This window comes from Macaca fascicularis, chromosome 10, assembly GCF_037993035.2.
Source record: "Macaca fascicularis isolate 582-1 chromosome 10, T2T-MFA8v1.1".
NCBI classification, from domain to species: Eukaryota; Metazoa; Chordata; class Mammalia; order Primates; family Cercopithecidae; genus Macaca; species Macaca fascicularis.
The window spans coordinates 90,069,382-90,096,456 of record NC_088384.1 but is presented as its reverse complement, the minus strand read 5'-3'; the positions used below and the strand labels follow the sequence as shown (position 1 = coordinate 90,096,456).

The 27,075-nt window shown below is 45.6% G+C and overlaps 1 protein-coding gene across 22 annotated transcripts in view; it reads right to left on the bottom strand.

The window, feature by feature from the left end:
• The window catches only part of RALY (RALY heterogeneous nuclear ribonucleoprotein), an 87,526-nt gene that overhangs the window by 3,453 nt on the left and 56,998 nt on the right, over positions 1-27,075 (bottom strand). For 6 of the 22 annotated variants that reach the window (XM_074005072.1, XM_005568750.5, XM_045362784.3 and 3 more), the window contains 5 exons: positions 4,400-4,664; positions 3,156-3,228; positions 2,928-2,975; positions 753-919; positions 1-114 (listed from right to left, as the gene is read on the bottom strand). In XM_074005072.1, coding sequence (XP_073861173.1) covers positions 1-114; positions 753-919; positions 2,928-2,975; positions 3,156-3,228; positions 4,400-4,655 — 658 coding nt within the window. In that variant the 5' untranslated portion in view covers positions 4,656-4,664. The remainder of the gene's footprint in view (positions 115-752; positions 920-2,927; positions 2,976-3,155; positions 3,229-4,399; positions 4,665-27,075) is intronic. The other 16 variants (XM_074005077.1, XM_074005067.1, XM_045362785.3 and 13 more) reach the window with 3 other exon arrangements.

Below are 27,075 nucleotides of genomic sequence, written 5' to 3'. Positions count from 1 at the left end.
CTGGATTGGCCTTTTGCTCCGCAGCGATCTGCTCCAAGCGGCTCAGCAGGGCATCGATATTGGACTTGATCTGTGTCAGCTCCGTCTTGATGGCCTGCAGCTCACTGCTCTTTACTGGGAGTGGAGGGGGGACAGGGCTGTCATCTATGGGGCTGGAGGCTTGACAGTAGCACAAAACCTCAGCCCTGTTCTTTCAACCAGGAAAGCAGTTATTATTATTTTTTTTCCCTACTCAGGGAAAAGGCCTCCTCCTTAGACTACCTGGCATCCATCCCTACAATGACAGTGAACACTTCTGAACCTGGCTTTCTTTTCTCCCGATATCTCAACTCTGAAAGGGACCCAGGAAAGACAGGAGCACAGGTGTGTATGTGTGGTGTGCTCTTCTGTGTGCACCTGAGTAAGAACATGTCTTCTGCAATCTGAATTCCTGCGTGCTTAGTTAAGCAGTATGTGTGTACCAGAGTGAATGTGGAGTAGTGGGCCTGTGTAGACCCGTCCTTATCCTTCCTAGAGGAAAGATGGCATCATTTCTTCACTGGGCACCATATCCAGCACTGGACCCTCTGTACCCTACCCAACCCACCCCCTCCTCCTAAAACAGCTGTCTCCTCACAGAAATGCATGAAAATACGTGATTGTGTCAGAGCAGCAGAATTGTGGAAGATTTTTTCTTTTATCTATTTTCCAATATAAAAAAATGTCATTCTATTATTTTGCTAATGATAAAAAAAGATGATACAGTTACTCACACTTGATCTTGGCTGAGCTGGTGGTGACGGCTGTGGAGCGGGCAAAGAGCTTGACAGGTATGTTAGTTTTGACACGCCGGACCAAAGGGACTGTGACCCGGGGTCGCTTCACAGGGACTGCCCTGGGCACTGGCACCGGCGACAGACGGCCCCGGTAGTCGAAGAGCCTGTGAGGGCAGATGGGCCAGAGGCTGCAGCATGGCTTGTGGCCACCAGGCAGGTATTGCAGCTCCAGCTCCAAATGTGTGTGGCTGGTGAGGGGCTGGGAGGCCTGCACTAAACACAACTCTGCAGGCTCCCAGCTAGCCCTGGAGTGAAGAGGAAGGGCTTTCCGGACCCTGATGGCTGTTGGGATCCTCACGACCTCACTACAACCTCTCCAACCATCCAGGCCAAGTAAGGGCAGGCAAGGCAGCAGGTGGTAGTGGTTATACCCCATTCAAAAGAGGAGACATCCCTGGGTCCCCTGACAACCAGGCCTGCTCTATTACATGACCTGACTTCTGCTTGGTCAACTGCCACCCCAACCTCTGCTCCGAGTCTGCAACTCTCAAAGCAGCACAAATCCCCAGCTAGGAATAGAGAGGTATGGGAGTGGGGGTCAACTGAGCCTGCCTAAGCCTCAGTTTCCCCATATGCCAAATGAGGACGGCTACCCAAATTCAGTGTCCACCCAAGGGTACAGCATGAAAGAATTCGGTTAAAAACACACTTTAGAATGTGTTAATAGATGAAAGGTCAGGGTACTGAGACCCTCAGCTCACGAGCCCATGACCTCAGAGGCGTAAGACTGAAGTCTAAGCGCTTTCCTTACTTGACCTCCTTAATCACCACACCCTTCATGCTCCATTCCAGAGACAAAGGCCAGGGGCCTGGGACAGTATCAAGGTCAGGCAGCTCAATCAGACCCCCCAAGGCTCCCAGGCTGTGCATTGCTCCCAACCAAAGTCATCTCCCAGCCCTCTCCCGGAAGGCTTCCTTTCCAGCTGACCAGGCAGAAACTGAGTAGGCTGAGAAGCAGTCTTTCCCACATCTGCTGCTACCACCTTTTTCAGGGAATTGCGGCCGTAGGGGGTATACTCCATATCATTTTTCCTGACAACAGCCAGGAAATCTGTCACCACTGGGCCAAAGCCCCATTCCTTGGGGCTCCTTTGTTCAGGGAGCCCCTCCCTGGAGGTGGTGATGGCTGCAGATGGAGAGTCTCTGGGAATGGATCCAATCCCAGACCCTGCATTTCTGCCCCCAAGGGGAGGGGACGGCTCTGGCCTTGGTCAGAATCACTGAACCACAGAATCCCAGAGCTGGAGGAGCCTGGAGAGATCACTTGGTGCAAGCCCATTTCACAAACTGGGAAGGGAATTTGCCCAAGGTCACACAATCCATTCAGTGGCAGAGCTGAGATTAGCACCTAAATCTTCCGACTCCCAGGATATTTCCCACTACACCACACAGTCTCCTGAAACCATTCACAGGGGGTCGGGGGTGAGGGTCGGGGTGGACGACTGATGCTCAGAGAGGCACTGTTCTTCTTGGGCTGCCTGGGGTGGGCTAAGATGGACAGAGGGAGAGAAGCAGGTAGGAGGAGAGATTTGAGTTAGTCTCTACCATGATTTCTACTCAAGAATGTGGCTAGTGCTGTTGTAGTGGGAGCTCACAGCCTCCGGGCTGGAGTCTGGGTAGGGCTTGGGAGTAGAGGGTAGGCCACAGCCCATCAGGGACTAATCAGACTTCCAAACGGCTGCTGGCCTCTTGTCTCTAAATATAAACCCAAGAGGCTTAGACTGAGCTCTGGGGTTCCTACCAGCTGCTTGGGTACCTCACAGAGGGAAAGGCTCAAACTCTCTGTAACCAGCGCTGTACCCTGTTGTGTATTCCAACTGGCCACATTTATACAGCTCTTGGCTGTACAGTCTCCTTGAGTCTCACCCAAGGACAAAAAGGAAAAAGGGTAGTTAGCGAGGTAGACAGTGTGCTATGGCAGTAGGAGCTCTGGCCTGAGTATCTGCAGAACAGGACCCCAGTCTCAGCTCTGCCACTGACTGGTGGAGCAACCCTAGGCAAACCTCTGGGCTTTGGTTCTCATTTGGAGAACTGAGTGGGCTGCACCAACAATCTCTCAGGACCCTTCCAGCTTGGCTGTTTCACGCCTGGGCACGCCCCTCCCCTGCTCACCTGTCGTAGAAGTCGTCCCGGTAGTAATCATAGTCAAAGATGTAGCCACTGGGGAAACAAAGGGGAGAGGGCTGGAGCTTAGGGACGGCCACTCAGCCCACTTTCCACAGGCCCTCATCTCCAAACACCTCCCCAAGTTCTAGACTCAGCACACTGTCACACCAGCATTTACTCCCTCTGTGGAAAGAGAGAGCCATCCCACCCAGACAGACAGACAGACAGCCCCACCTGTATATGGCAGATGCTGCTCTCTTTAGCCCCTTGGGTCTGTCAGGCTTAGGCTCTCCAGCCATGTTGATGTCTGTGTGGAGGGAGAAGGCAGAGTTGGAATGCTAGCATGACAGTAGTGTGCCCACACCCATCACCCTCATGCACACACACAGCAATTCATGTGCTTACATGGTATACACATGGATTCTGCTCACTGATGGCGCCAACAAAGGTCTTCACACATCTAGTCTTCAAACATTAGATTCATATCCAGATATCACATGGATATGCCTGTTTACATGTCCGTACACTTTCAGATCCATCCATACACGCTCATAAACATGTCCTCCCCCATCCCCCCCACCCACACACGTCGAGTATTCCTATATGCATAACACTTCAAGTACATGGGAACACATACATAGAGCCACCCTCACACACATTCACATATCCAGGTAAGAAAGTCACACACAGGTAATGTGTACCCTCAAGTACGCTCAGTATAGACAACCACCCACATGCAAATGAGCCAATGCACATTCACATGGATGTTCTACCAAACACCTTCATGCCTAGAATAATGCTTACTACATGCAAAGGTCTCAATAAATACCTGGTAAATATATGCATATCTGCTAACACATTCAAATACATTCTCTCTCACACACACACTACACCTATACATACAAAGGTATGCGTCCACATATCTCCACATGTTCAGTCAATCCATACACTTCTTGTTCAGGAAAAAAACATATATAGATACCCCTTTTCAAACATACACATATACACAGGAGTAAATGCACAAACATGAACACTGTACATACTTCGAGACCACTAGCATAGTCACATCACATGGACGTGACACCAAAGCCAAGCGTATTCGCATTGTCCTTGCGCTCCCAGACCCTCCTGCTCGCTCTCAGAAAGGGTTCTAACCTAAGGGATCTGTACCCGGTGTAACAGGCTGTTCTAGGCCATTCTGGTCTCTTTCTCTGGAGAATCTGCATTTTAACTGGAACTGTAAAGCGTGTCACTAACAAGCTCTGAGAAAGCAGAGATAGGTCAGAAGTGTTTCCCAGAGGCTTCTAAAATTCTTCCCTATAGGGATTAATTTCATAACTACTTAACCATACCTTATAAATTTATAAAATCTCAGAGGAGTGGTAGTGGTGAGAGAAACAGAGAAGGGGGTTGAGAACTGGAGAGTGATAGCAGCTACTCTAGAGAATACTAGGAGAATATAGTGGAGAGAGGCTTACCCAGGGTCTGCCCGGCCAGCACCCGCCCATTCTCTCCCAGCACAGCTGCCCGGGCATGGCGCTCGTTGGAGTACTGAACAAAGGCATAGCCCTTGTGCACAGAACAGCCGGCCACACGGCCATACTTAGAGAAGATGGTCTCCACATCTGACTTCTTCACCAGAGCTGTGTTGAGGTTTCCAATGAACACTCGAGAGTTGATAGACTTGGGGTCATTCTTGTTGGTTACGTTGCTTGCCTGCATCTTCAAGGACATGGTGCCTACCTGAAGAGAGAGAGCCTCTGTGAAGTTGGGTCCCTGGGCTGGGCTCAAGGACTGCCCACAGCCCATATCCTGGATAAATGAATTGCCTCTTACCTTCCTTAACCCTTATAGCATCCAGCTTACCTGTTTCTGCATCTTGTTTTCTTGTCATGTTACCAAGAGTTGCCACATACTGGCTGCTGACCTCATGCCAGGTGCTTTACATATATCCCCTCATTTGGTACTCACATGATATGCAGAACCACAACATTTTACAAGGGAGAAATCTCACATTCAGAGAGGCCACGATGCTAGTGAATGGCAGGGCTGGGATCTGACACCCTCATCTGCTTGACTCTAATTCTTCTAAGTCTACTTCTTTAATGCTCATCTCAAATGTTATTCAAGATCTAAATTTGAAGATCTTCAATGTAGAACCATGGTCACATGGTATTTGCAAGTGATGTTTACTCTAGACCACCACATGATAAAAACTGCAGGGTCCGGGCGTGGTGGCTCACACCTGTAATCCCAGCACTCTGGAGGCCCAGACAGGTGCATCACCTGACAGGTGCATCAGGAGTTTGAAACCAGCCTGGCAAACATGGTGAAACCCTGTCTCTACTAAAAACACAAAAAATTAGCCAGGCATGGTGGCGGGCACCTATAATCCCAGCCACTTGGGAGGCTGAGGCAGGAAAATCGCTTGAACCCGGGAGGCAGAGGTTGCAGCGAGCTGAGATTGTGCCACTGCACTCCAGCCTGGGTGACAGAGCGAGACTCTGTCTCAAAAAGTAAAACAAAGAAAAGAAAACAAAACTGCTTAGTCTGATCCAGACACAGAACTGTCTGGATTGTTACCAGCCATTTTGAAAAGCCTGATATGGTTTGAATTTGTGTCCGTGCCCAAATCTCATGTCTAATTGTAATCCCCAGTGTTGGAGGTGGGGCCTGGTGGGAGGTGACTGGATCATGGTGACTGAAATCATGGATTTCCCCCTCGGTGCTCCTCTCGTGATAGTGAGTGAGTGCTTGTAAGATCTGGTTATTTAGAAGAGTGTAGTACCTCCCACTGTCTCTTTTCCTCCTGCCCTGGCCATATGAAGACGTGTCTACTTCCCCTTCTCCTTCCACTACAATTGTAAATTTCCTGAGGCCTCCTGAGAAGCAGAGGCCTGTACAGCCTGCAGAACTGTGAGCCAATTAAACTTTTCATTATAAATTACCCAATCTCAGGTATTTCTTTATAACAGTGCAAGAATGGACTAATACAAAGCCTCGCCAAGTACTCACTGTGGGCTAAGGGTGGCATACAATACTGAATAATCCCAAGATCCCACAAGTGAATGTCGTGATTACTCATATTTTACCAGAAATTAATTGACAAGTTCATTAACTTACTAGTAAGGAGCATTCAAAATCAGGTCAGTCCGTCCCTAAAGTCTATTTCTTTCAACTTTATCATTTTGCTTCCCAGAGCTAAAGCCAATTCAGATACCACAGAAAGTCAGCACATTCACCTGAGAATTACTTTTGATAAATTTATTTTTTAGTTACCCATATTAATACTAACTCATTCAAATATTTTTCTGTTTGGCTTAGACATAACACTGCACCTACCCTTTGCTCTCTATATTCTGGTCAGGTTTTTTACCCCAAAGGGCTGTACAAATTTTTCCCTCACAGTTTATGGCTAGGCATAAGCACCACGGGGAAAGGGAAAAGGAGAGAAGCTCAGTTTCAGTAGGAAAAGCCTAAGTTAAGCCTTGGCATTCGCGGTTCCCGGCCCAGTCTTCTGCTCATGGGTGTAGGTTGATGCCGCTCCCTTTTGGAACCCTCCTATCTCAATAACCTAACCTTAGGACCATTTCAGGTGATAGAAGACTCCAAAGAGCATATATAAAAACTTTCATCAGTCTGCCAGCCTACTTACCTAATATGTTGGGGGATTTTCTTTTCAGTGAACTGGAAAAAAGGGGTAAGAGACTTTTCTCCTAAATCCTCCCTGCCTGGAAGCTGGCATGTTCTGACCAGCAGGTGGTACTGTTTACAAGGAAATCATAGGCTGGACCTGAGCCCAACTTGGGAAGAAACTGCTCCTGGGGTTAGGCTTACCTAATGGATATACTGGAGTCAGGAGTGCATTATCTCAGATAAAGAAAAGGGGCTGAGAGGGTCCCATCACTGCTACTGATGAAGGGGCTGGTTCCAGCTTTGGAACTGACTTGGAAAGAGACAGACTCTGGTTAGTTTACCTGTGGTTCTACTCATCTACACTTATTAGGCAGTGAGGGACACAAAGAATAACACACTGTGCATAGCATACGAGGCAGGAAATGCTCAATGCTTGTTGTTCCCATGGGCTTGCCATTCCTCACAGTTCTCGCTGACAATCCCTCTCCTACATGGATGCCAAGCCATTCAAGGGTTAATTCTTTGTCTATCCATGGGTATACAAGAAGTTAATAGGGCCCCTGTATGGGCATCAGATGATTCTCTCCTAGGTAGTTCAGCTCAAAGGGCTACAGTTTTGGCCCAGGGAGAAGCCACCTGCTTTGCCTAGAGGGAGTCAACCAAGCCTGGGGTGTGGATGGAGACAGAGTGACCTCTACTGGGAGCCACAAGCATCACTGAGCAGGAAGCATTTGCTGAACAGCTGTTCATGGTATTGTGACAAGATCAGTACTCACCTCCCTGACTGGCGAGCCAAGTTTTTAAGGTTTGGCTCTGCCAGTCTTTTCTTTCATTCCCTGGGGTTTGGAATGATGCACATAAAAGGACTTTGCAAACCCTAAAGTCCTTCACAAGATCTTGTAATTGCACCTCTTTATTCCGATACTGCCATCTGCAAGCCCCATTCTAGATGAGGGTGAAGGTCAGAGTGGAACTCATTCTGTATAATGCCAAGGAGGGGCAGCCAGAAGCCATGGCATATGAACATCAGTTTTCTGATCTGTAGAGGAGAGACTTGGGAAGTGTATGTATGTGGTTGCAAGTGCTGCTCTGGGTGAGAAGTCTGCAGTTAAAAGGAGAAATGCTCACCTATGGCATGCTCCAGGCACCCAACCTCTGAGCTCCTCGTCTCAACAGCCCCCTATCCACTTTCATGCCCTGCACACTCCTCTGGAAGCAGGATGCGCAGGATGTGCTACTGTTGTGTGGACTCCCTCAGCCCAAAGAGACAGGTATCTATGGGGGTGTGGAAAGGCTTGAGTGACCACACACATGTTGATGAGGCTCCTCTAAATGAGGAATAGAATTGGGAAAGGGAATGAAAAGGAGGTGGGGCCAGACTAGGTCTCCCTGAACTGCCAGGTTCAGGTACAGAATCCTAACGAGTCCAAGAATTCTAAATTTAGACATGGTATTCCAAGTTGTTAGGGACATCACAATTTATTAGCTTCACTTAGAACCTTCAAATGTTTAAACATATGGTACATGGGTCTCTATTTGTACTCTTATTACTCTGCCCTGCAAATGTTACAGGGCAGGCCTGACAAAACTTGAGGCACAGTAAGTGTTCAATCAGTATTAGGGAGGGAGTGGACATATGTCCCAGGAGGTGGTGAGAAGGTCTAGCTGTGGACTGCCTTAAGTGGTTAGGACCACCGGGGCAGAGGTCCCAGATACCTTTTTCTAATCTTTGACCCAAATACCCACCTCCACAGACCAACTCAATCCCTCCCACCCAATTCTTGCTATGCTTTTCAAGGCTTCCCCCTAGCTTAGAGTGGCAGCTCTAGAAAATATCGACATCCATTCAGCAGGAGCTACTTGACTTGGTAAGCTATTTCCTGCCCTGGGCCAAGCTCTGCCTCTCAGATTAGCTGTGTAATTGAGAGCAAGGTGTCTGCAGCCCCCAGGGGTCCTAGGTTTAGCAATGAGCTGAAGAGAGGCAGGTAGGACTGTTCTTGGTGGTTGGAGGAAGGGAGAGAAGCAAATTTGTTCCTAGAGACTTCTGCAATGTCAGATGAGCAGAGACCTGTGTGCACATGGAGCTTATAAATGCTCTCACTCGGAGGAACAAAGTTTTACCCACAGTAAAAACTTGGCCAGGACGCCACGGCTAGTGAGTAGCAGAGCCAAGACTAACCCATGGGTCCTCTGACGCTAAGTCTAGGGTCCTTATATTCCATTTTTCATTCTGGGCTGGTGAGAGACAGGCCCCAAGACAGTGAGGAGCTGGGAGAGACCACAGTGTCTCAAAACAAAACAAAACAAAAACACCATGTTTGAGAAAACTGGGGACTGGCTCCCCAATAAGTGCCTTCACCTATACCTGCAGGAGAAACAATTGCTGCGTAAAAGCTGGGCCTTTTAAGTTAATTAAAATCCACTAGGGACACAGGCTTTGAAATGCAATTTACAGCTCAAAGGGACGGGCCTGCTCCTCCAGGCTAGTAAGAGCAGAAGAAACATGGCAAAAACAAATTCATTTTTTCCCAGTTGAAATATTTCAGCTGGAAATTGTTTTTGAACACAGGAGAGCCAAGCCTGAACATGGAGAAAAGTGACAGGGGTTTGCAAAGGTCGAAAAGTCCTAAAAGTTACCTCTGAACTTTGGGTAAATGAGATACCCAAAGAGCCGTCACAGTAAAAACAGCCACTGGCTTGGCACAGTGGCTCACGCCCGTAATTCCAGCACTTTGGGAGGCCAAGGCGGGTGGATCACTTGAGGTCAGGAGCTCAGGACCAGCCTATCTAACATGGCGAAACCCCGTCTCTACTTAAAAGAAAGAAAGAAAAAAAAAAAAAAAAGCCAGGCATGGTGGTGTACGTCTGTAATCCCAGCTACTTGGGAGGCTGAGGCAGAACTGTTTGATCACGCCACTGCACTCCAGCCTAGGCGACAGAGCGAGACTTCCCGTTAAAAAAAAAAAAAAAAAAAAAAAAAGCCACTAATTACTGAATGCTGCATGGTATTACAGTATTTAATCCTCACAACAGCCCTGTGAGGAGCTGTTTGACATAGGGAAACTGAGACAGGTTCAGAGAAGCAAGGTAATTGGTTAACAGAGCAAAGCCGGAACTGGAATCAGAACCTCAGAAATAGGTATCTGCAGGTATCTTGCACATGGCACAGGGATGCCTTGGGTTCTGACTTCCCCAGCAAGATTATGTTACCTTGTGTCAGCCACTCACGCTCTCCTTGGTCCTTGCCCTTTCCCTTTTCTACTATAATTCCTCATGGTTGCACAGAATTTTAGTGAACAAATCCAGTTTATATCTCTTGTAGTATGAGTGTGCCTCCTCCACCAAATCTGTGTTGAAACCTAATCCCTAACGTGACAGTATTAGGAAGTGGGGCTTTGGGAGTGATTAGGTCCCAAAGGGAAGGGAAAGCCCTCAAGAATGAGTTTAATGCCTTTAAAGAAAAAGAGCCCCAGGCCAGGAAGTGGCTCAAGCCAGTAATCCCAGCACTTTGGAAAGCCAAGGTGGGAGGATCCTTTGAGGCCAGGAGTTGGAGACCAGCCTAGGCTACATCACAAGACCCCATCTCTACAAAATAAATAAGAGGGCCGGGCGCGGTGGCTCAAGCCTGTAATCCCAGCACTTTGGGAGGCCGAGACGGGCGGATCACGAGGTCAGGAGATCGAGACCATCCTGGCTAACACGGGGAAACCCCGTCTCTACTAAAAAATACAAAAAACTAGCTGGGCGCGGTGGTGGGCGCCTGTAGTCCCAGCTACTCGGGAGGCTGAGGCAGGAGAATGGCGTGAACCCGGGAGGCGGAGCTTGCAGTGAGCTGAGATGGGGCCACTGCACTCCAGCCTGGGCGGCAGAGCGAGACTCCGTCTCAAAAATAAATAAATAAAAATAAATAAATAAGAGGCCCAGAGAGCTACTCTGCATCTTCCACCATGTGCGAACACAGTGAAAAGATGGTTGTCCATGAACCTGTAAGAGGGCTCTCACCAGACATCTGTAGCCCAGGCTAGAGTACAATGGTATGATCTTGGTTCACTGCAACCTCTGCCTCCCGGGTTCAAGCAATTCTCTGCCTCAGCCTCCTGAGTAGCTGCGACTATAGTGCCCGCCACTACAGCCAGCTAATTTTTGTATTTTTAGTAGAGATGGCGTTTCACCATGCTAGTCAGGCTGGTCTCGAACTCCTGATCCATCCGCCTTGGCCTCCCAAAGTGCTGGGATTTCAGGCACGAGCCACTGCACCCATCCCGTCCCACTGTATAAATGAAAAAAAAAAAAAGGATCAGCAAAGATAAGTGACTTACTTAAGGTCAACCAGCTGGTGAGGGGAGTGCAGCTAGGGGTCCTGAATCAAGGCTTCTTACTCGACACTCTCCATTCCACTGTCTCAATGGCTGTCTTAACACTCTTAACTCTGCCATGTCACCCCTCATGTGCTCCTAATAATGCCTATCAGATCAAGTCTAGTCTCAGGCACTCAGAGAACTCTGTAAATCCTCCCCAGCACTGAATCTCTTCCTCTTGAAATGCTCATTTCAAGGGAGGAGCTGCTGCTTTAGGTCTTGATGTCCCCAGCGCTATTTATAGTCTCTGTCTTGGTTCAGTCCTGCTGGGCACCTCTGGCCTTATTCTCCTGCACAGCGATGAGGGGAACAGCAGCCTGTGGCCAGCTCTCTGCCCGTAGATAACCCTGGGGACATCCGGGTGGTTCAGAAGGAAAATAGCTACTAGTGATCGAAGACTATTTCTGGAGAAAGTCAAGCAATTAGACTCATCAGTGTCCAGGGCCTCCTTGGTCTGGAGGCTTCTGCTTTTACCAGGCGGCCAGGGATGACAGAACATCTATTAATCTCATTAAACTGGCCAAGTCCTGGCTCATTAGCAGTGCCCAAATGATTATTACTGGCCAGACAGGACTAATTTCCCAAGGAATGCTCTTTAGTTCCCGACCACTCTCAAGAGTCAGCTCCCTGCATGTCAAACAGCAAAAGCTCCTGGATGGGTGAAGTATAAGCACTGCAGGTTACAGGTCCAGAAGGCTTGGCCTTGGCTCTACTGTTCTTAGTCATGTGACCTGCAACAAGTCACGTAACTTCTCTAGGCCTTCTCGTCTTTAATCCAAAAACAGAAATAATCTCTTCCCTGATTACCTTTCAGGTCCAAGAATCAACTAGGCTAACTGATGTGAAAGTGCTCTGTTGCATCTGTAATATACTATCAAAGGATACAGATTATGCCAATTTCTATTATTACCCAGTTCCTATCTCCTTCACTCATTTAACAAACATTTCCTGAGTGTCCTCCTCTGTGCTGGCACTGTGGAAACGCTGGGAAACACAGCGCTCACCAGTCTTCTGCTCTACTTGCTTTTCAAGAAGCCCTCTCTCTGGGAACCTGTTTTTTAAAACGGTATCGTAGTAACAAAGGACAAATGCATATGAAATAGCAAAAATAGCTCAGGTTCTAGAGTCAGACAGGACTGAGCTCCAATCCGAGATCTATCACTTAAAACTGTAACTGTGGCCATATCCTTTCACCTTGCTGGGCCTGAGAGTCCTCAACTGCAAAATAGAAATTATACCCACCTCCCAGAATTAGGATAAGAACTGGAGAAATTATGAGTAAAGTGCTGGTATAATGGGTAGGACTAGTAGGTATTAAGAAACTGGATAACCCAAATGCTCTATGAAAACAGATGAACCTAGCCTGGCACTCTAGCTCCTCCACATCCTAGCCCTAAGATGACATGTTCTTTACTATGTCATCTCCCTGTGCACCACACTTTGCCTGACAGTAAGGGAGCTGGGGGTAGGGAGTAGGGAGCCTATGCATGTTCTCCCTTGTCCTAGTATCTGCAACCAAACCTAGAAACTTCATAAAGGTGTCCCCACCCCATTCCTGTCAAACCACTACTGTATGGGGCTGGGAGAGGAGGGAACACTGGCCAGGAGGGGTTCCAGCCTTGCTGAGTCATTCTCACCCCTCAACTGTACTGTGAGGTCCTATACTATTGACGTTGGTATCCGTATCTGATAGGCCCTGAGAGGATACTCCAAAGCAGAAACAGAAGGCAGGCCTCAGTTATCTCCCCATAGCATGGTCTGGGTATATAATCCCACCCTCCTGCATCCTGAACACTAACTCTACTCTTGTCTGGGGCCTTAGGCTGAGGCTTACCATCTGTAACAAGCTCCCCTTCCTAGTTCCAGGAACCGGACAAGTTAAGGAGGGATGGGTAGGTAACTTATGCCTATAATCCCTGATACTGGGTTAGAATTAAGGACCTACAAATGATTGTCAGCCTCTTTATTTTTTGCCATAGAAGTCATCCAAACACCTACTTGTCCGTCTGATCATAATTATAAATATCCAAATATGGAGCTAACTATGGACTGGGTATTATCAAATAACTAACAAATCAATCATTTATTTATTTATTCAGCAGTTGGGTCTGCGACCTCAAGCAACTCCCTGTCCAGCAGGGGACATCTATCATGGCCACAAGGTACACATGCCCTGAGATGGTCTACTGTCCAAGCAAAGTAGTCTGGGAGATCAGAGAAGGGGTAGGAGCAGCATGGAAGGCTCTACCAAAAGGGAGAGTGTTTAAGAGGAATTCCCATTGAGTAGTGACAGCGGGAGAGGCCTGGCAGGAGGAAGGAACAATATACAAAAGGTATCCCCTTCTCCTCTTTGATCCCCTTATTCTCCTCTTCCTCCTGTACATAGAGCTGGAAATAGAAGTTTGAAATACAAGAATGTCTTCACTGTTGTCTCCTGCTTCCCTGGAGAGATGCATACTTATTCTTGCCTTGAGGGAGAACAGAAAGGGAACACACAATTTAATATGTAGAACTTTGTACCAGGCACTGAGTTGAAAGCTTTACAGGCATAATCGCTTGTAATCCTGATCACAATCTATTGAGATATGTAGTATCATCTGCACTCTACAGATACAACTGAGACTCAGAAACAACTTAATTTGTCTACAGTCACATTAAGTTGCATGCTTTGGATGGAAAGACCCAAAGGCTTGTCTGATTCTAAAGCCTGTGTTATTCCCGTTCCATTAGATTGCTCCCACTGAGCCCCCATCCACAGGAAGAATGGTCCTGGCTTTGCTGACATGCCATGTAACCTAGGTTTTAAACCATGTGACCACAAAAGGTACTCCAGGCCCAAACATGATGATGATGATAATGATCATCAATACTTGTGGAGTACTTACATGCCAGGAACTGCACTAAGGTTTTTGCTATGCGATAGTGATGATATATGTTGTGACCATTTCACATATGAGGAAACTAAGGCTTGGTGTTTGGTCTCACTCAAGCCAGGAAATGGCAGAGGTAGGATGAATACGTGCGAGACCAGAGCTGATCTCATAATCTTGGCCCAGAACGGCTTCAAAACTGGGCATGCCCTGTATCTGCCTTGTCAGTTTCTTCCTCTACCTCCTAACACCGATCCTTGGAGCATAAACTCACAGGACCTAGCTGAAGGCATACTCTCAAGTCCAAGAGCCAATCAGCACTTGCTGTGAGCTTTGGGGATGGCCCCCGCCCCCTTCCTATGCCTTAAGGGTTGGCTCCTCACAGTGATAATGTGGCAAGATTAGTCACTGCTTGCTGTTGGTTGATTATAGCTATTCTTTTCTGTAAATGAAGTTTAAAAGTCATCAAAGGGTTTGTCAGCTGTGACTTATGAGCCTCTTTCCCACAGGGAAGTCAGGCAGTGACAAATGCCCCTCTTGTTTTGCCATCCATTACAAGTTGGAAGGTGCCATGTTCCAATTACTGGAAATCCCGATGGAGCTCAAGGAAAACCCTGCTCCAAGCTATGGCCATTACTCAGGCCTGGCAGGGCTGCCGTAGGCGCAGGCCCAACTGGGTAGGAATGGAATAAGAGTGTTCTTCTGATTTTGTGAGCAGGCCCCTTCTACCCCTTAACTTAATATTCCTGGTAGTTTATCCTAGACACATTTCACAGACAATAAAAACAAGGGTACCATGTGGGCTGTCTGAAAGTACAGCAGGATCAAGACTGCTTACGACAGGCAGACATAAGGAAATAAGGTCATGCTGTCCTATGAACTAGGCAGGAAACATGATGTTGAGGAAGGGTGGGGAAGGCAGAGGATAAAGTATGTAGGATGTTCAGAGAAAGTAGTGAGTAAAAGGAACCTTACAGATCCTCTAGAGTAACCAATGGCCTCAGTACTGAATACTCATTATATGCCAGGCCTATCTAGCTAGATGCTGTGGAACCAGAGATGAATAAAGTCCCTGGTTCCTAGGATATGCCACCTGATCTAGGGAACAAAAAAACCTAGGTCATGTGGCATACCCTTGAGGGTAAATAAGAAAAATTAAGGCTCAGAGAAAGGGACTTGCCCAAGGTAACAAAGTAAGTTAGGGTCAGTGATAAAAAAAAAAGAAAGCAGATCTCTACCACTAGTGATACAGAGAAAGTACAGTGACAAGGGAGCCCACATGGGGAACAGGCTCCTTACACAGAACATGCCACGTAACTCCCATTCAAATCCTACCTACTTGCTTACTTACCACACCTTTGATCTCTGGCAAATCCTATAACCTATCCAAAGTTTCAGAAAATTTACTACAGAATTGTGGAGAAGATTAAATAATACACGTACAGTGCACAGCAGTAGGCAAATATTAAGTACTCAAAACATTATTTACCATCAAATAATCCCCAAAGCAGCACTTTGAGGCAAGTATTATTAATCTCATTTTATAATCAAAAGACTGAGGTTATTTTTCATATTGTCACACTAACTAAATAAGTCAGTACTTCTCAAAACTATTTGTGGTGAAGCAGTTTTTTCTTTTGTTTTGCTTTTTAAACTTCACTTTGAGTAACATAGCTCTAAGCCACTCTTGCCCAACTGTGAACTTCTATGAAACCAAAGCAAAGAAAGCATGAAGTTTACTTCATTTCTTTCCAAGTCCTTGAGCCTGACTGTTTTTAGATATCAGTGTCAGACTAATTTACAAAAACTATCCAATTTTTTTCCTTTTCTTGTCTCTTTCTCTTGAGAGAAGGGGACAGGGAGACTAAGGACCTGCCACCTAGAACTTTGAGTGGTGATTTATCTTGGTCTCTGCTCTACATCATGCTACATCCTGCAAGGGAAGACGATCTAGGCTTAATGGAGGACTGGAACTACTCTCCTGGAGCCTGAGTATATATTTCTGAAGAGTCTGGTATTCCAGACCCTCTCTCCATACTTTGAAGAACACGAGGAGACTAGCCAGGAGAGTGAAAGGAATAAAAGGTTTTCTCATTTTCTGTCTTGTATCATGGCAGTTTACAAACCAGTCTTCTCTCGCCATCTAGGGAGTTGAGAGGGATGGAAACCAGATTCATTCCTGAATGCTACTGTACTTACCTAAGACTATGACAGGGGAAATTGAGTAGGTCTTCACCAGTGTTCAAAGGCACAATAGTGCACCTTCAATCTTCCACATGTGCGGTCAAATTTTCATCAGTGTACAAAACTGCTTTTTGCTTTGAGCTTATGTAGTGTTATCTTTCAGCATAACTCAGAGCTGAGTGGGTCATACGACACAGTGTAGAAAGAAGTAAAGCTTGCTGTGTGTAGGAGTTAAATACATGGCTTGCCATCAAGCAGGAGCCAAAGCCTGAATCTTTACTCCTGTGTGAGAGGACATGGAATGTCATCAGGAGAGAACTGAAACCAAACACCTTCATTCTGTTACTGAACTGGCTACGACATGACCTTCGGGAAGTGTCTGTCTCACCTGTAAGATGCAGACAGCAATACATATCTCTAGGGTTGTTAGAGGATAAAATAATTCATGTGAACATTCAGAATAGTGTCCAGCACAACAGAAAGCATGCAAATATATTAGCTCCTGCTGCTACAGGTTGAGTATTCCTTATCCAAATGCTTGGGACAAGAAGTGTTTCAGATTATGGATTCTGGAATATCTGCAGATACTTAACTAGCTGAGTGAGCATCCCTAATCTAAAATGCTCCAATGAGCATTTCCTTTGAATGTGATGTTGGCACTCAGAAAGTTTCCGATTTTGGAGAACTTTGGATTTTCAACTTAGGGATGCTCAATCTCAATTATTATTGTTGTTGTTGGAACCTGCAAGAACTTTTCCATGTTAGTATAAAAAGAAGGTGGTCAGTTCTAATGGAACATTAACCTAGAGCTGAACTGTGATCAAGGAAAAAAATACTATGACTGTGGATGCAATAAAGTCTCTTCAAGTGTATCACCAAAACTCTAGTATTTGGAAACGTGCCTTGAACATAAAAGGAAAGACAGGAGTAGGTACTTATTAAGTGCTGAATGAATGAATAAATAAATGAGCATCTGGAACACTGCAGCTGCCAGAGCTCATAAGGAATACAACTTGAGAAATTAGGTAGCAAGAGGACCGTAAGCAAAGGTTCCCACCAAGGCCTCCTTGTGCTTTGAGGACCCTATAGAGCAGATTAGGCTCCCCTGCTGGGCAACAGGGCCCCAGGGACTGATACTGCAAGAAGCCCCCAGTTGCTCACTATTCTGTGTCTCTGATGGAACTTCTACATTCTGTGGCTGCTGTATTCTGAGTCAGGGTGCAGAAGGCTGTGCTGTGGTAGCGCATCCTGTTCTCATTTCCCAACCTGTATGAGAGGAAGGCTTAACTCCTCCCACAACAAGCACAGCTCTAAGTTAAAATAGTAATGGGGGCTTATTAGCTTTGGATTTCTCCTTGCCTGTGGAGCGCTGGAACCTGAATCCCGTCTCTACTAGCTGTATGACCCTGAAAAGGCACTTGACTTCTCTGAGGTTCACAGTTCCCCACCTGTAAAATGGGGATAAAAATCCCTGTAACACAGGTTGTTGTGAGGGTCAAAGGAGATAACATGTTCTGTTCCCTGAGATGTGCTACATAAGCATGGACAGGAATATTCCCAGGATGGATAGCTGCTGCACGTCTTCCTAGACAGAGGCACCCAGGCAGGAAGCCAATAGGCTGGAAGCAAGGGCTGGATGGTGCAAAACTCAACACTCCAGCCAAGTACTGTGTCCCTCAGGTATCAGGGCAGTTGATTAAAATCCTTTCATGCGGAATCAGTATTTTCCTCATTACAACAATCCTTCTTGAACACACTAAGTGGCACCCCTCATAGCCCCAAAGGCTTGACCCTACAAGACAGCATATGCATCGACATATATTTTAAATTTCCCACATTCAGGCAGGGGAAGGAAGGAAGGGGTGACCTCTCTCCAGGGTGCTGATCCAAACATAACTTAGGGCTCTAAGTATCATCTCCCACAGTGCCACATGTTTGGTCTAAAGGGGACCACTGAGAATGATGCCACAGTCGCAGCCACTCTGCCTTTGTCTCCCTGGTAACAACACTAACTCCACAAACATTACTAAGCATCTGCCTCCTGTGTGATCAATCAAGTGTGCCCCTGCCGCCTCCTGTTTAAAATCCTTCAGGGGCTTCCCACCATAAAGAACCAAGTTCAAATCCTTTAATGTAGCTTACAAGCCTCTTCATGAGTTAAGGCTACTGAATCTATACACAACAATCCTCTGAGTAGTCATGTGTCATTCACTTTATAAATGAGTAAACTCTAGTGGGTTTAAATTCAGGATCAGTCACTTACTAGCTGTGTGATCTTGGATATCTCATTAAACTCCTTGAACCAATGTTCTCTACTAGGCAAACCCTAGTGCAGAGAGTAAACCCTAGCACAGAGACCTTGCCCAAGGTCAGAGAGTGAACACGTCAATATGAAATAGGTTCTTCCGAAGGGATAAGTATCATACTTCAAAGGATAGACTCAAGTTCAAAATCAACTTTTCTTGGATTAGTCACTGAGAGGTAAGTATGGGGATAGGGTATTGTATGGTCAGGTGAACCCTTCCTTCCAGAGAGCAGCTTAGACATTGTCCCTTGTTTGAAGCTGCCATCCTGACCCCTCTCTCACTCCCACAGCAGCAGCAGCATCAATAAACTTGGTGCAATGAACAAAATGTTCATTAGCATGTAATACGGTATACATATGCATGCTTACGTCCAAGAGGCCCTGCTACCATAAGCTAAGCAACAAACAAAAGCCAACCAATGAACCACTGCAACTTCACAAAAAACAGCCCTCAAAACGACAGGTATGACACACCCAATGCCTACTGAACTTCTAATCAGTTCAACTGATCATGATAGAAGCAGCTTTGGTATCTATGGTCTTTCCCCCTTGTCATTGTCTTAGAAAGAATTAACCCTTCCTGGCCCCCTTCCCCTCAAAAAGGAGGCGCTACGCTAAACAAGCTTCTACACTACAACTGGTTAAAAGAAAAAAAAAAGTTTCTCCAAAACTATGATAGGTGTCTCAGCTGCAGGAGAAAGGGCATGGCTTTGGACAGACAGAACAGGGTTTTAATTCAGGATCAGCCACTTACTATCTGTGTGACCTTGGACATCTCATTAAACTCCTTGAGCCAATGTTCTCTATTAGGCATATATGTTTCCCCCACATACTGAGTTATTCACCACGCCCTGCATATCTGGCCTCAGTATTTTTAGAATGTAGCCCCCTTCTCTTCATTCTTATTAACATTCTTTAAATAATCCTCTACTGTCACCAGAGTAATATATTACCCTATCACTTCTTTGTTTAAAACCGAAATTAAGATCAGAGGCTGGGACTACAGACGCCCGCCACCACGTCCAGCTAATTTTTTGTATTTTCAGTAGAGACGGGGTTTCACCATGTTAGCCAGGATGGTCTCCATTTCCTGACCTCGTGATCCGCCCACCTTGGCCTCCCAAAGTGCTGGGATTACAGGCGTGAGCCACTACACCTGGGTGGTTTATTATTTCAAAATTCTTAACCAATAATTTGGGTAAGAATTTGTGCTATTATATTTAGTAAGTTTATTATTTGAAATTACCATATGAAATCATCTGTTAAACGCCCAACCCTTTATGGGACATAACTGTTAGCATGTTAGTGTATTTCCTTCCAGTGTTTTTCTTGCACATTATGTTTGGATTACATGGTTAGATCCCTCATTCAACTCTGTAGCCTAATTTTTTCAATTAGCATTATAATACATTATATATATTATAACATATTTGTCCTTACTGCCGCACAGTTTTCAGTAAGCATCATTTTTTGCACTACTGCTTTAAAAGCTTGTAGTTTTCCCTGAGTAGATTTATCATAGTTTAGACTGGTGGTCTTTTAGGCTTTTTCCAATTTCTCACTATTAAAAACAACAGCATCTGAGGGAAAGCTTATTGTATAAACTAGACTATTTCCTTAGGACAGACTCCCAGAAGTGGAATTACTGGTCCAATATATGAACATTTTATTGGCTCTGGCAAGACACTGCTTAACTGCTTTCCAAAAGAGTTATACCAATTTACACTGTTATCTCCAATGAATGTCACTTTCATGGCAACCTCGCAGCATCATGTGTCGCCATATTGGGCAGGTGGTGGGTACGGAGAGTAGAGTTAAATTAGTAGGGAAAATCAAATCCTCATTATTGTTTTTATGTACATGTGAAGATATATAGTCTACTATGTTTACTAGTTTTTGAGTCTACAAAGTTTAGAGTGCCATGAAGTTACTGTGGGTTCCTAGGTAGAGGAGTAACATGCTAAAAAGATTTACTCATTTATCAAAAAATCATTTATTGTCCACCTATTACTGCCAGACACTGTATAAAAGTACAGAGGCTAATAAAGTACAATCTTCCCCCAGAAGAATTTATAGTCCAGTCAGTGGTGGAGACCTCAAGAAAACCAGAACCTATGTTTCATCTTGATGAGGTCTATGACAGGAGCAACTAGGAACTTGGAGGCATGTCAATTACCTAAGGGACAGAAAGAAAGGGAGAAGACTCAGACAAGAAGAGTCATCAATAAGTTCCAATCTTGTCCTGAAGGATGAGTTGAAGTTAACCCCCACACAGGAAGAGAGTACAATTAAGAGGAAACAGCATAAAGAAAGTTACAGAAGTTTGACAGAGATCCCACATTTAGTGAATAATATGATGTACTCTGGTTTGCCCAGGGTCCAGGATGTAAGAAGAAATGATGCCAATGATACTAGAGCGCCTAGCTGAGATCAGATCAGAAAGGGCTTTGTGGACACTAAGAGACGGCCATCACCCATTCTGATGTCGTATGCAGCCCAGTGCTCAATAAGGAGGCACTCGTAAGTCCCTATAGCTTTTGAGCATCTGAACCACCAATCCAACCCCTGAGCAAAGTATCCCATCTTGTGCCAAACCCTTTTTGTCTCATGTGTTAGTCTTTTCTCCTCAAGCAGCACAGAGATTTTGGGGCACACTGCTAGGCATGTGGTGGAAGCACTGATGGTGTCCATGGATCCATTAATTGGAGGTAATATATGCAATAAGACATACACTCCACAAAGCCCTAGCTGCCCTGGCAATAGCCCCTGCCAATCTCAGCACTCAGTCACTGCCTCTCCTGACAGATGTCTTGCCTCAGAAAGCTACCTCCCCCGTTCTTGCTCATTCTGCCAAATAAAAAAATGTGCCTGGGAACAAGAAGCTATAAAGTATGTGATAACTATGGAGCACATCGGGTGGCCAGGAGGGAGGCTGGGTGGACATAAATCCTTCCCCACAGTATAGTCCCCAAGCCAAGGACACCCTTAGCCCTACCCGCAGTTTTGGAACACTCCTACCCATAAAAATAAAATAGGTTTTTCCAATTGAGCATGTTAAAAGTCTCTTTCGAGTAGCTGCTGACCTTCTCTAAGATATTACTACTTTCTACATTAATAACAGTGACTTTAATGATGTCAAAGATATTAACAGGATTATTATTTTAACAATCAATATAATGGTAAGGCATTCTTGCCCTGCTAGTTGTGAATGAGCTGTGGGCAGTGGGGTCTGATGTGCTGGCTAAGATCCATCTGAGGAGACTGTATTAAAATAATCTGTTTCGGTGTCATCTCTCCTCCCAGACTGACTGTGAATTCCTGGACAGCAGGGACCACAATCTATTTCATCTTGGCATCCCCACTGCCATCAGGACAGGCTCTAGCCCAGAGTGGATGCTTAGGGAGTATCTGCTGAATTGAACTCCAACAGAGCCACATACCACAGTCCCCATGCCCTACCCCCACCTCCTTCCTTATCTATGCTGTTTAAGATACAAAGCGGCAGGCTGCACAGATGCTAAAGCCAGGAAAAGTTGGAGAGAGACAGGAAGGGGATATCTTTGCAACAGCCCAATCCACCCCAGCATTTAGGAAAGAATGTTTTGAAATATAAATGATCATTACATTAATTGCTTATTACATGGAAGATACATTGCTAAGTATTTAAATTCTCAAACAACTCTTTGAGGTAAGAATTACATCAACGTCATAATAGCTCTTTTTGGGGCCGTTTTAGGAAAATGACTCTGGAATCAGACTACCTGGGGTTCAAATCCCAGCTCTGCTATATGTTGGCTGTATGATGCTGGGTAAATGATTTAACCTCTCTGTGCCTGGTTTTCTCATTTGTAAAATGGGAATAATATTACAGTACTTTCTCCATAAGGCTGTTGTGAGAATTCAATGAGATAACGTTAAGACAATGCAAGTTAAATGCTCAAGAATTTTCTACCTGAAAATGGTATTACTATTGCCCCCATTTAACAGATAGCTCAAAATATCATACTCTAAACATGAGTAAGATTGAGAGAGAGACAGCTTCACCAATAAAGTACGACTGGAACCAATTTCTTTCTCTTTTTCCTTGAGACAGTCTCACTCTGTCACCCAGGCTGGGGTACGACCTCGGCTCACTGCAACCTCCACCTCCCAGGTTCAAGCGATTCTTGTGCCTCAGCCCCCCAAGTAGCTGGGACTACAGGAATGCGCCACCACGCCTGGCTAATTTTTGTATTTTTAGTAGAGACAAGGTTTCACCACGTTAGTCAGGCTGGTCTCGAATTCCTGACCTCAAGTGATCCACCTGCCTTGGCCTCCCGAAGTGCTGGGATTACAGGCGTAAGCCACCATGCCCGGCCTGGAACCAATTTCTGATCTGGTGGTGTGGCTGGGGCCATGAGTGTTCTGAGTACAAACCCACGGATGTGATGTCCCTATAGAACACTCTTTGGGAAAGCTTTTGTTTCCCACCCTGTAGGCAGATCCAGCCACTCCCTCCTCTGGACCCAGATACTCTCTGCTGACCTCTACTGCAACATCTGCTGCACTTTTGTATTTACATATCTGTCTCCCTCCGTTAAATTCTGAACTCCTTGAAGGCAGAGACTGTTTTATTAATCTTTGCAATCCCAGCCTCCAGCATTACCCTGGCAACCAGTGAAATTTCTGCTAGTGAACAGGTGAAAGAATCCTAGGTGGGCGTTTTTCAGTAAATGGTTTCCCAAGGTATGTGACACAACAACTCCTTAACAGTGAACCTTGTAGCTGATGTTTGTGAAATGAGCTCAAGTTCCTCATCCATCAGCAGAATAGAAGGAGAGGCAAGACACTGATGAGACAGAAAATAAAGGAGAAGGCAGAGTGAGAAGCTGGGGGTCACTGGTGTCATTGTTCAGTATACTACAGGGAGCAAAGGCAATAAAAGCTTGAGTCTGCAGCCCAGAGACTACTGAATCTGGGCTTTCTGTAGTGGGGAGTATGTATAAGGACTGCAGCAAAGGCCAGAAAATGCCATCCTTGTCAGCATATCAATAGTGACAGAGATCCAGCCCTCCCTCTCTTTACTATCTGGTCACCCTGAGATGAAACCCAACCACTGGCCCCACCAAGCGATCTTAATGGAAAGAATACTGGGCAAAGAGTTAGGAGACCTTAAGTTAATCCCTGAGAATGTATTAAAATTTTCAATTAATAAATATTTTTTGGCCACACATGATGGCTCACACCTGTAATCCCAATACTTTGGGAGGCCAAAGCAGGAGGACTGCTTGAGCTCAGGAGTTCAAGACCAGTCTGGGCAATATAGTGAGACTCTGTCTCTAAAAACAATTAAAAAATTAGCCGGGCATGGTGGTACATGTTTGTAGTCCCAGTTACTTGGGAAGGTGAGGTGGAAGGATCACTTGAGCCTAGAAGGTTGAGCCTGCAGTGAGCCATGACTGTACCACTGCACTATAGCCTGGGTGACACAGTGAAGCCTTGTCTCAAAAAAAAAAAAAAAATTATTGAACATTTACTAAATGTCGGCCTTGCACTAAGCATCTGTGAAAAGGGTCTATCACTAATTTGCTGTCAAACCCTGGACAACTCACCATCTCTTTTCTGAGCCTTAACGTCCTCATATGATACCTGGAAAAGAACCTCTATGTCACAGGATTGTGTTGAGATCAGATGTGCTTTGAACAATCTACCGTATAAACTTGCAAAGTTAAAGGTGGGTTTTTTTTTTGTTTGTTTGTTTTGAGATGGAGTCTCGCTTTGTCGCCCAGGCTGCAGTGCAGTGGCGCAATCTCGGCTCACTGCAAGCTCCGCCTCCCGGGTTCACGCCATTCTCCTGCCTCAGCCTCCTGAGTAGCTGGGACTACAAGTGCCCGCCACTGCGCCCAGCTAATTTTTTGTATTTTTAGTAGAGATGGGGTTTCACCGTGTTAGCCAGGATGGTCTTGATCTCCTGACCTCGTGATCCACCCACCTCGGCCTCCCAAAGTGCTGGGATTACAGGCGTGAGCCACCGCGTCCGGCCAAGGTGGTATTTTTGGGAGGGACACGGTGGCTCACACCTGTAATCCCAGCACTTCGGGAGGCCAAGGCGGGTGGATCACCTGAGGTCAGGAGTTCGAGATCAGCCTGGCTAACGTGGCAAAACCCCATCTCTACTAAAAATACAAAAAAATTAGCCAGGTGTGGTGGTGCATGCCTGTAGCCCCAGCTACTCGGGAGGCCAAGGCACAAGAATCGCTTGAACTAAGGAGGGGGAGGTTGCAGTGAGTCGTGATCGCGCCACTGTACTCCAGCCCCCATGGGTAACAGAGTGAGACTCTGTCTCAAAAAAAAAAAGAAAAGAAAAACTTGATCTGAACTAGAAGGCTTAGTAAAATGCAAGGATAGCCTCGCCAAATGCCAAAGCCAACTTCCTCTGCCACTGTCTGGATAGAAATCCAGCAGGATATTCCTACCCACTCAATTTTGTGATGGAGATGGTGACAGAGGAGCAGAAATTTGATATATTCTCTTCAAACCCCTCTAAGGATCTTTTTTATATTACTGGTGTCAGAGCTTAGTTCTCAGTAGGAGCTGGACTGTGGGCCTACTGGATGAGTCCCCCAGATGTAACTCAAACCTCTTACAGCAGGAAGAACAGAGTTCGACTTTGCAGGGTAAGGGCACCTTTCCAGTTACTGAGATAATTACCTGACCCCTGGTCCTTCAACTGTTTGGAAACATCTGATGGCCATTAAGCCTGTTGTTTCCTCATTTTCCTGCCTACTGGGATAAACACATCAAAACAGAAAGCTTGACGCTCTAACAATGCTCTCTGATTAGTGGTTTGCAGGATCCTCTGTAATTTTAGGATTTGCTGGCTAGAAAAGGAACAATGATGGAGTACAAATTATAATGTGGCCTAGGAAAGAGTTAGGCACCCTGAGATTTAGACTTGGTTCTGCCATGGTTCTGCCATGGGCTGTAGACCTTGGTTACAGACCTTAAGCTTGCCTCATCTTAAAAATTAAAGAACTGGACTGAGTCTGTTACATGAAATCTTCCATGGAAAACCAGGGTTCCTCAAGACGTTAATGAAAGTTCCTCAAAAAAGGGGCTCCAAGGTCAAACAAGAAGAGGAAATTTGGCATATTCCACTCTCAACTCATTCCCAAGAGACACACACAATAAGGGTCTGAGAAGTCAGCAGTAAAGAAATGTACTTATTAGCATTATTCAATCTGATATTTCCCAAATTATTAACATCTCTTCTGAGGAAGACACAATTTGAGGAAGACACACTGGGACAGATCTCTAGGGTCCCTGTCAGCTCTAACCTACTGTGATTTGCATCAGGAGTACTTAGCCAGTGCCTGGAGCACCCTGCCTTCCCTTCTTATCCAGTTCTCTTAACCTAGTGAGGCACTTAAATGATACTCTGGTTAATGAGAATTTATTATATGTAGTCTATTTTACTGCAGTGAAAGTATCAATTTTCAAAGACTCAGAAAACAATATACTGAAAACACTATCCTATGAGATAGGACACCTGCAGTTACTGAGCTCCTAACACGTGTTCTGTACTGTGCTAGCATTTTCCATTAATTATATCATTAAATTCATACACAATCATAAGGAGTAGACATTGTTATCCTCGTATTACAGAGAAGGAAACTGAGCTCAGAGAGGCCAAGTAACTTGCCCAAGGTCACACAACTAGAAAGTGGCAAGCACCAGATTTCAAACCCAGGAGTACTCATTTTCCAAATCATCGTTCTGTTTTGGGCTCTGCCACCATGACTATTAGATGGTCCCTAACTCTCTTTAAAGCTCCCTGGGCCTTAGTTTTCTCAAGTGTCAAATGGGAATAGTAATCCTTACACTACTTCCCTCACAGAGTTGCTCTAAGGTTCAAAAGCCATAACACATATGAAAGGGGTCTGTAATATATAAAGATGTGAGTATTAGGAGCATCTGAAACATTATGAATAAACGTTGCTATTTCTGTTCATGAATTCTACGCTGTTTGTTCTTGAAAGGTTCCCAATCATCCCTTCCCAAATAGTGCTCCTTAAAATTTTCATTAGGATTTTGAATAAACAGGAAATATGTCCATTTCTCACAGTATTGATTACTTGCTAGGCTGTCTGACAGACTCACACTAAATTGCCAATCTACTTCTTAGGAGTCAGGGTGAAAACATCGGAGTGGGTAAGAGCCTGGTGGGAGGCCTGTGAGCCAGGAGTTATCTGGATAGAAATGTCACACTGGCTGTGGTGCTAGACTCCTTACCATCATCTTGGAACATGCCTGGGAAATAGGTCCAAAGGGTCATTTGGACAGCAAATCCTAGCAACCTCTGTATGAGATCTGTCCAGGAGACTAACCCCATTATATTGGATGGCAACAAGGGGAGGTGACTGGAAATGAGAAATGGGACCAGGCTGACCAGCTACATTCTCCTTTGAGACAGAGACTACCCTGACAAGGGCCTAGGCACAGACACAGAAGTAGTTGGGTGCAGGGCTCTCAATTCATCCTTTAACCCTGCCTGACATCACATCCTCATAACATTGCTGTGGCCATCTGCTCCCTCTAGTTTCTGGCAGATTAAGGCCAAAAACAACAGCAAAGCATTTTTGGATCAAGGTCCTGACTGCGGACAGAGAAGTAAATAACACAAGTCCCTGTTCTTAAGTAAGGTACTGGACCGAGATGGTTTGAGCCTAACCATCTTGAGGCTCTCTTGCATAGCAGTCTCTGGCACATGGGTTCTATTCAAGAATTGTTTGAACTGAACTGAATCAAAGGAGCCTATATTC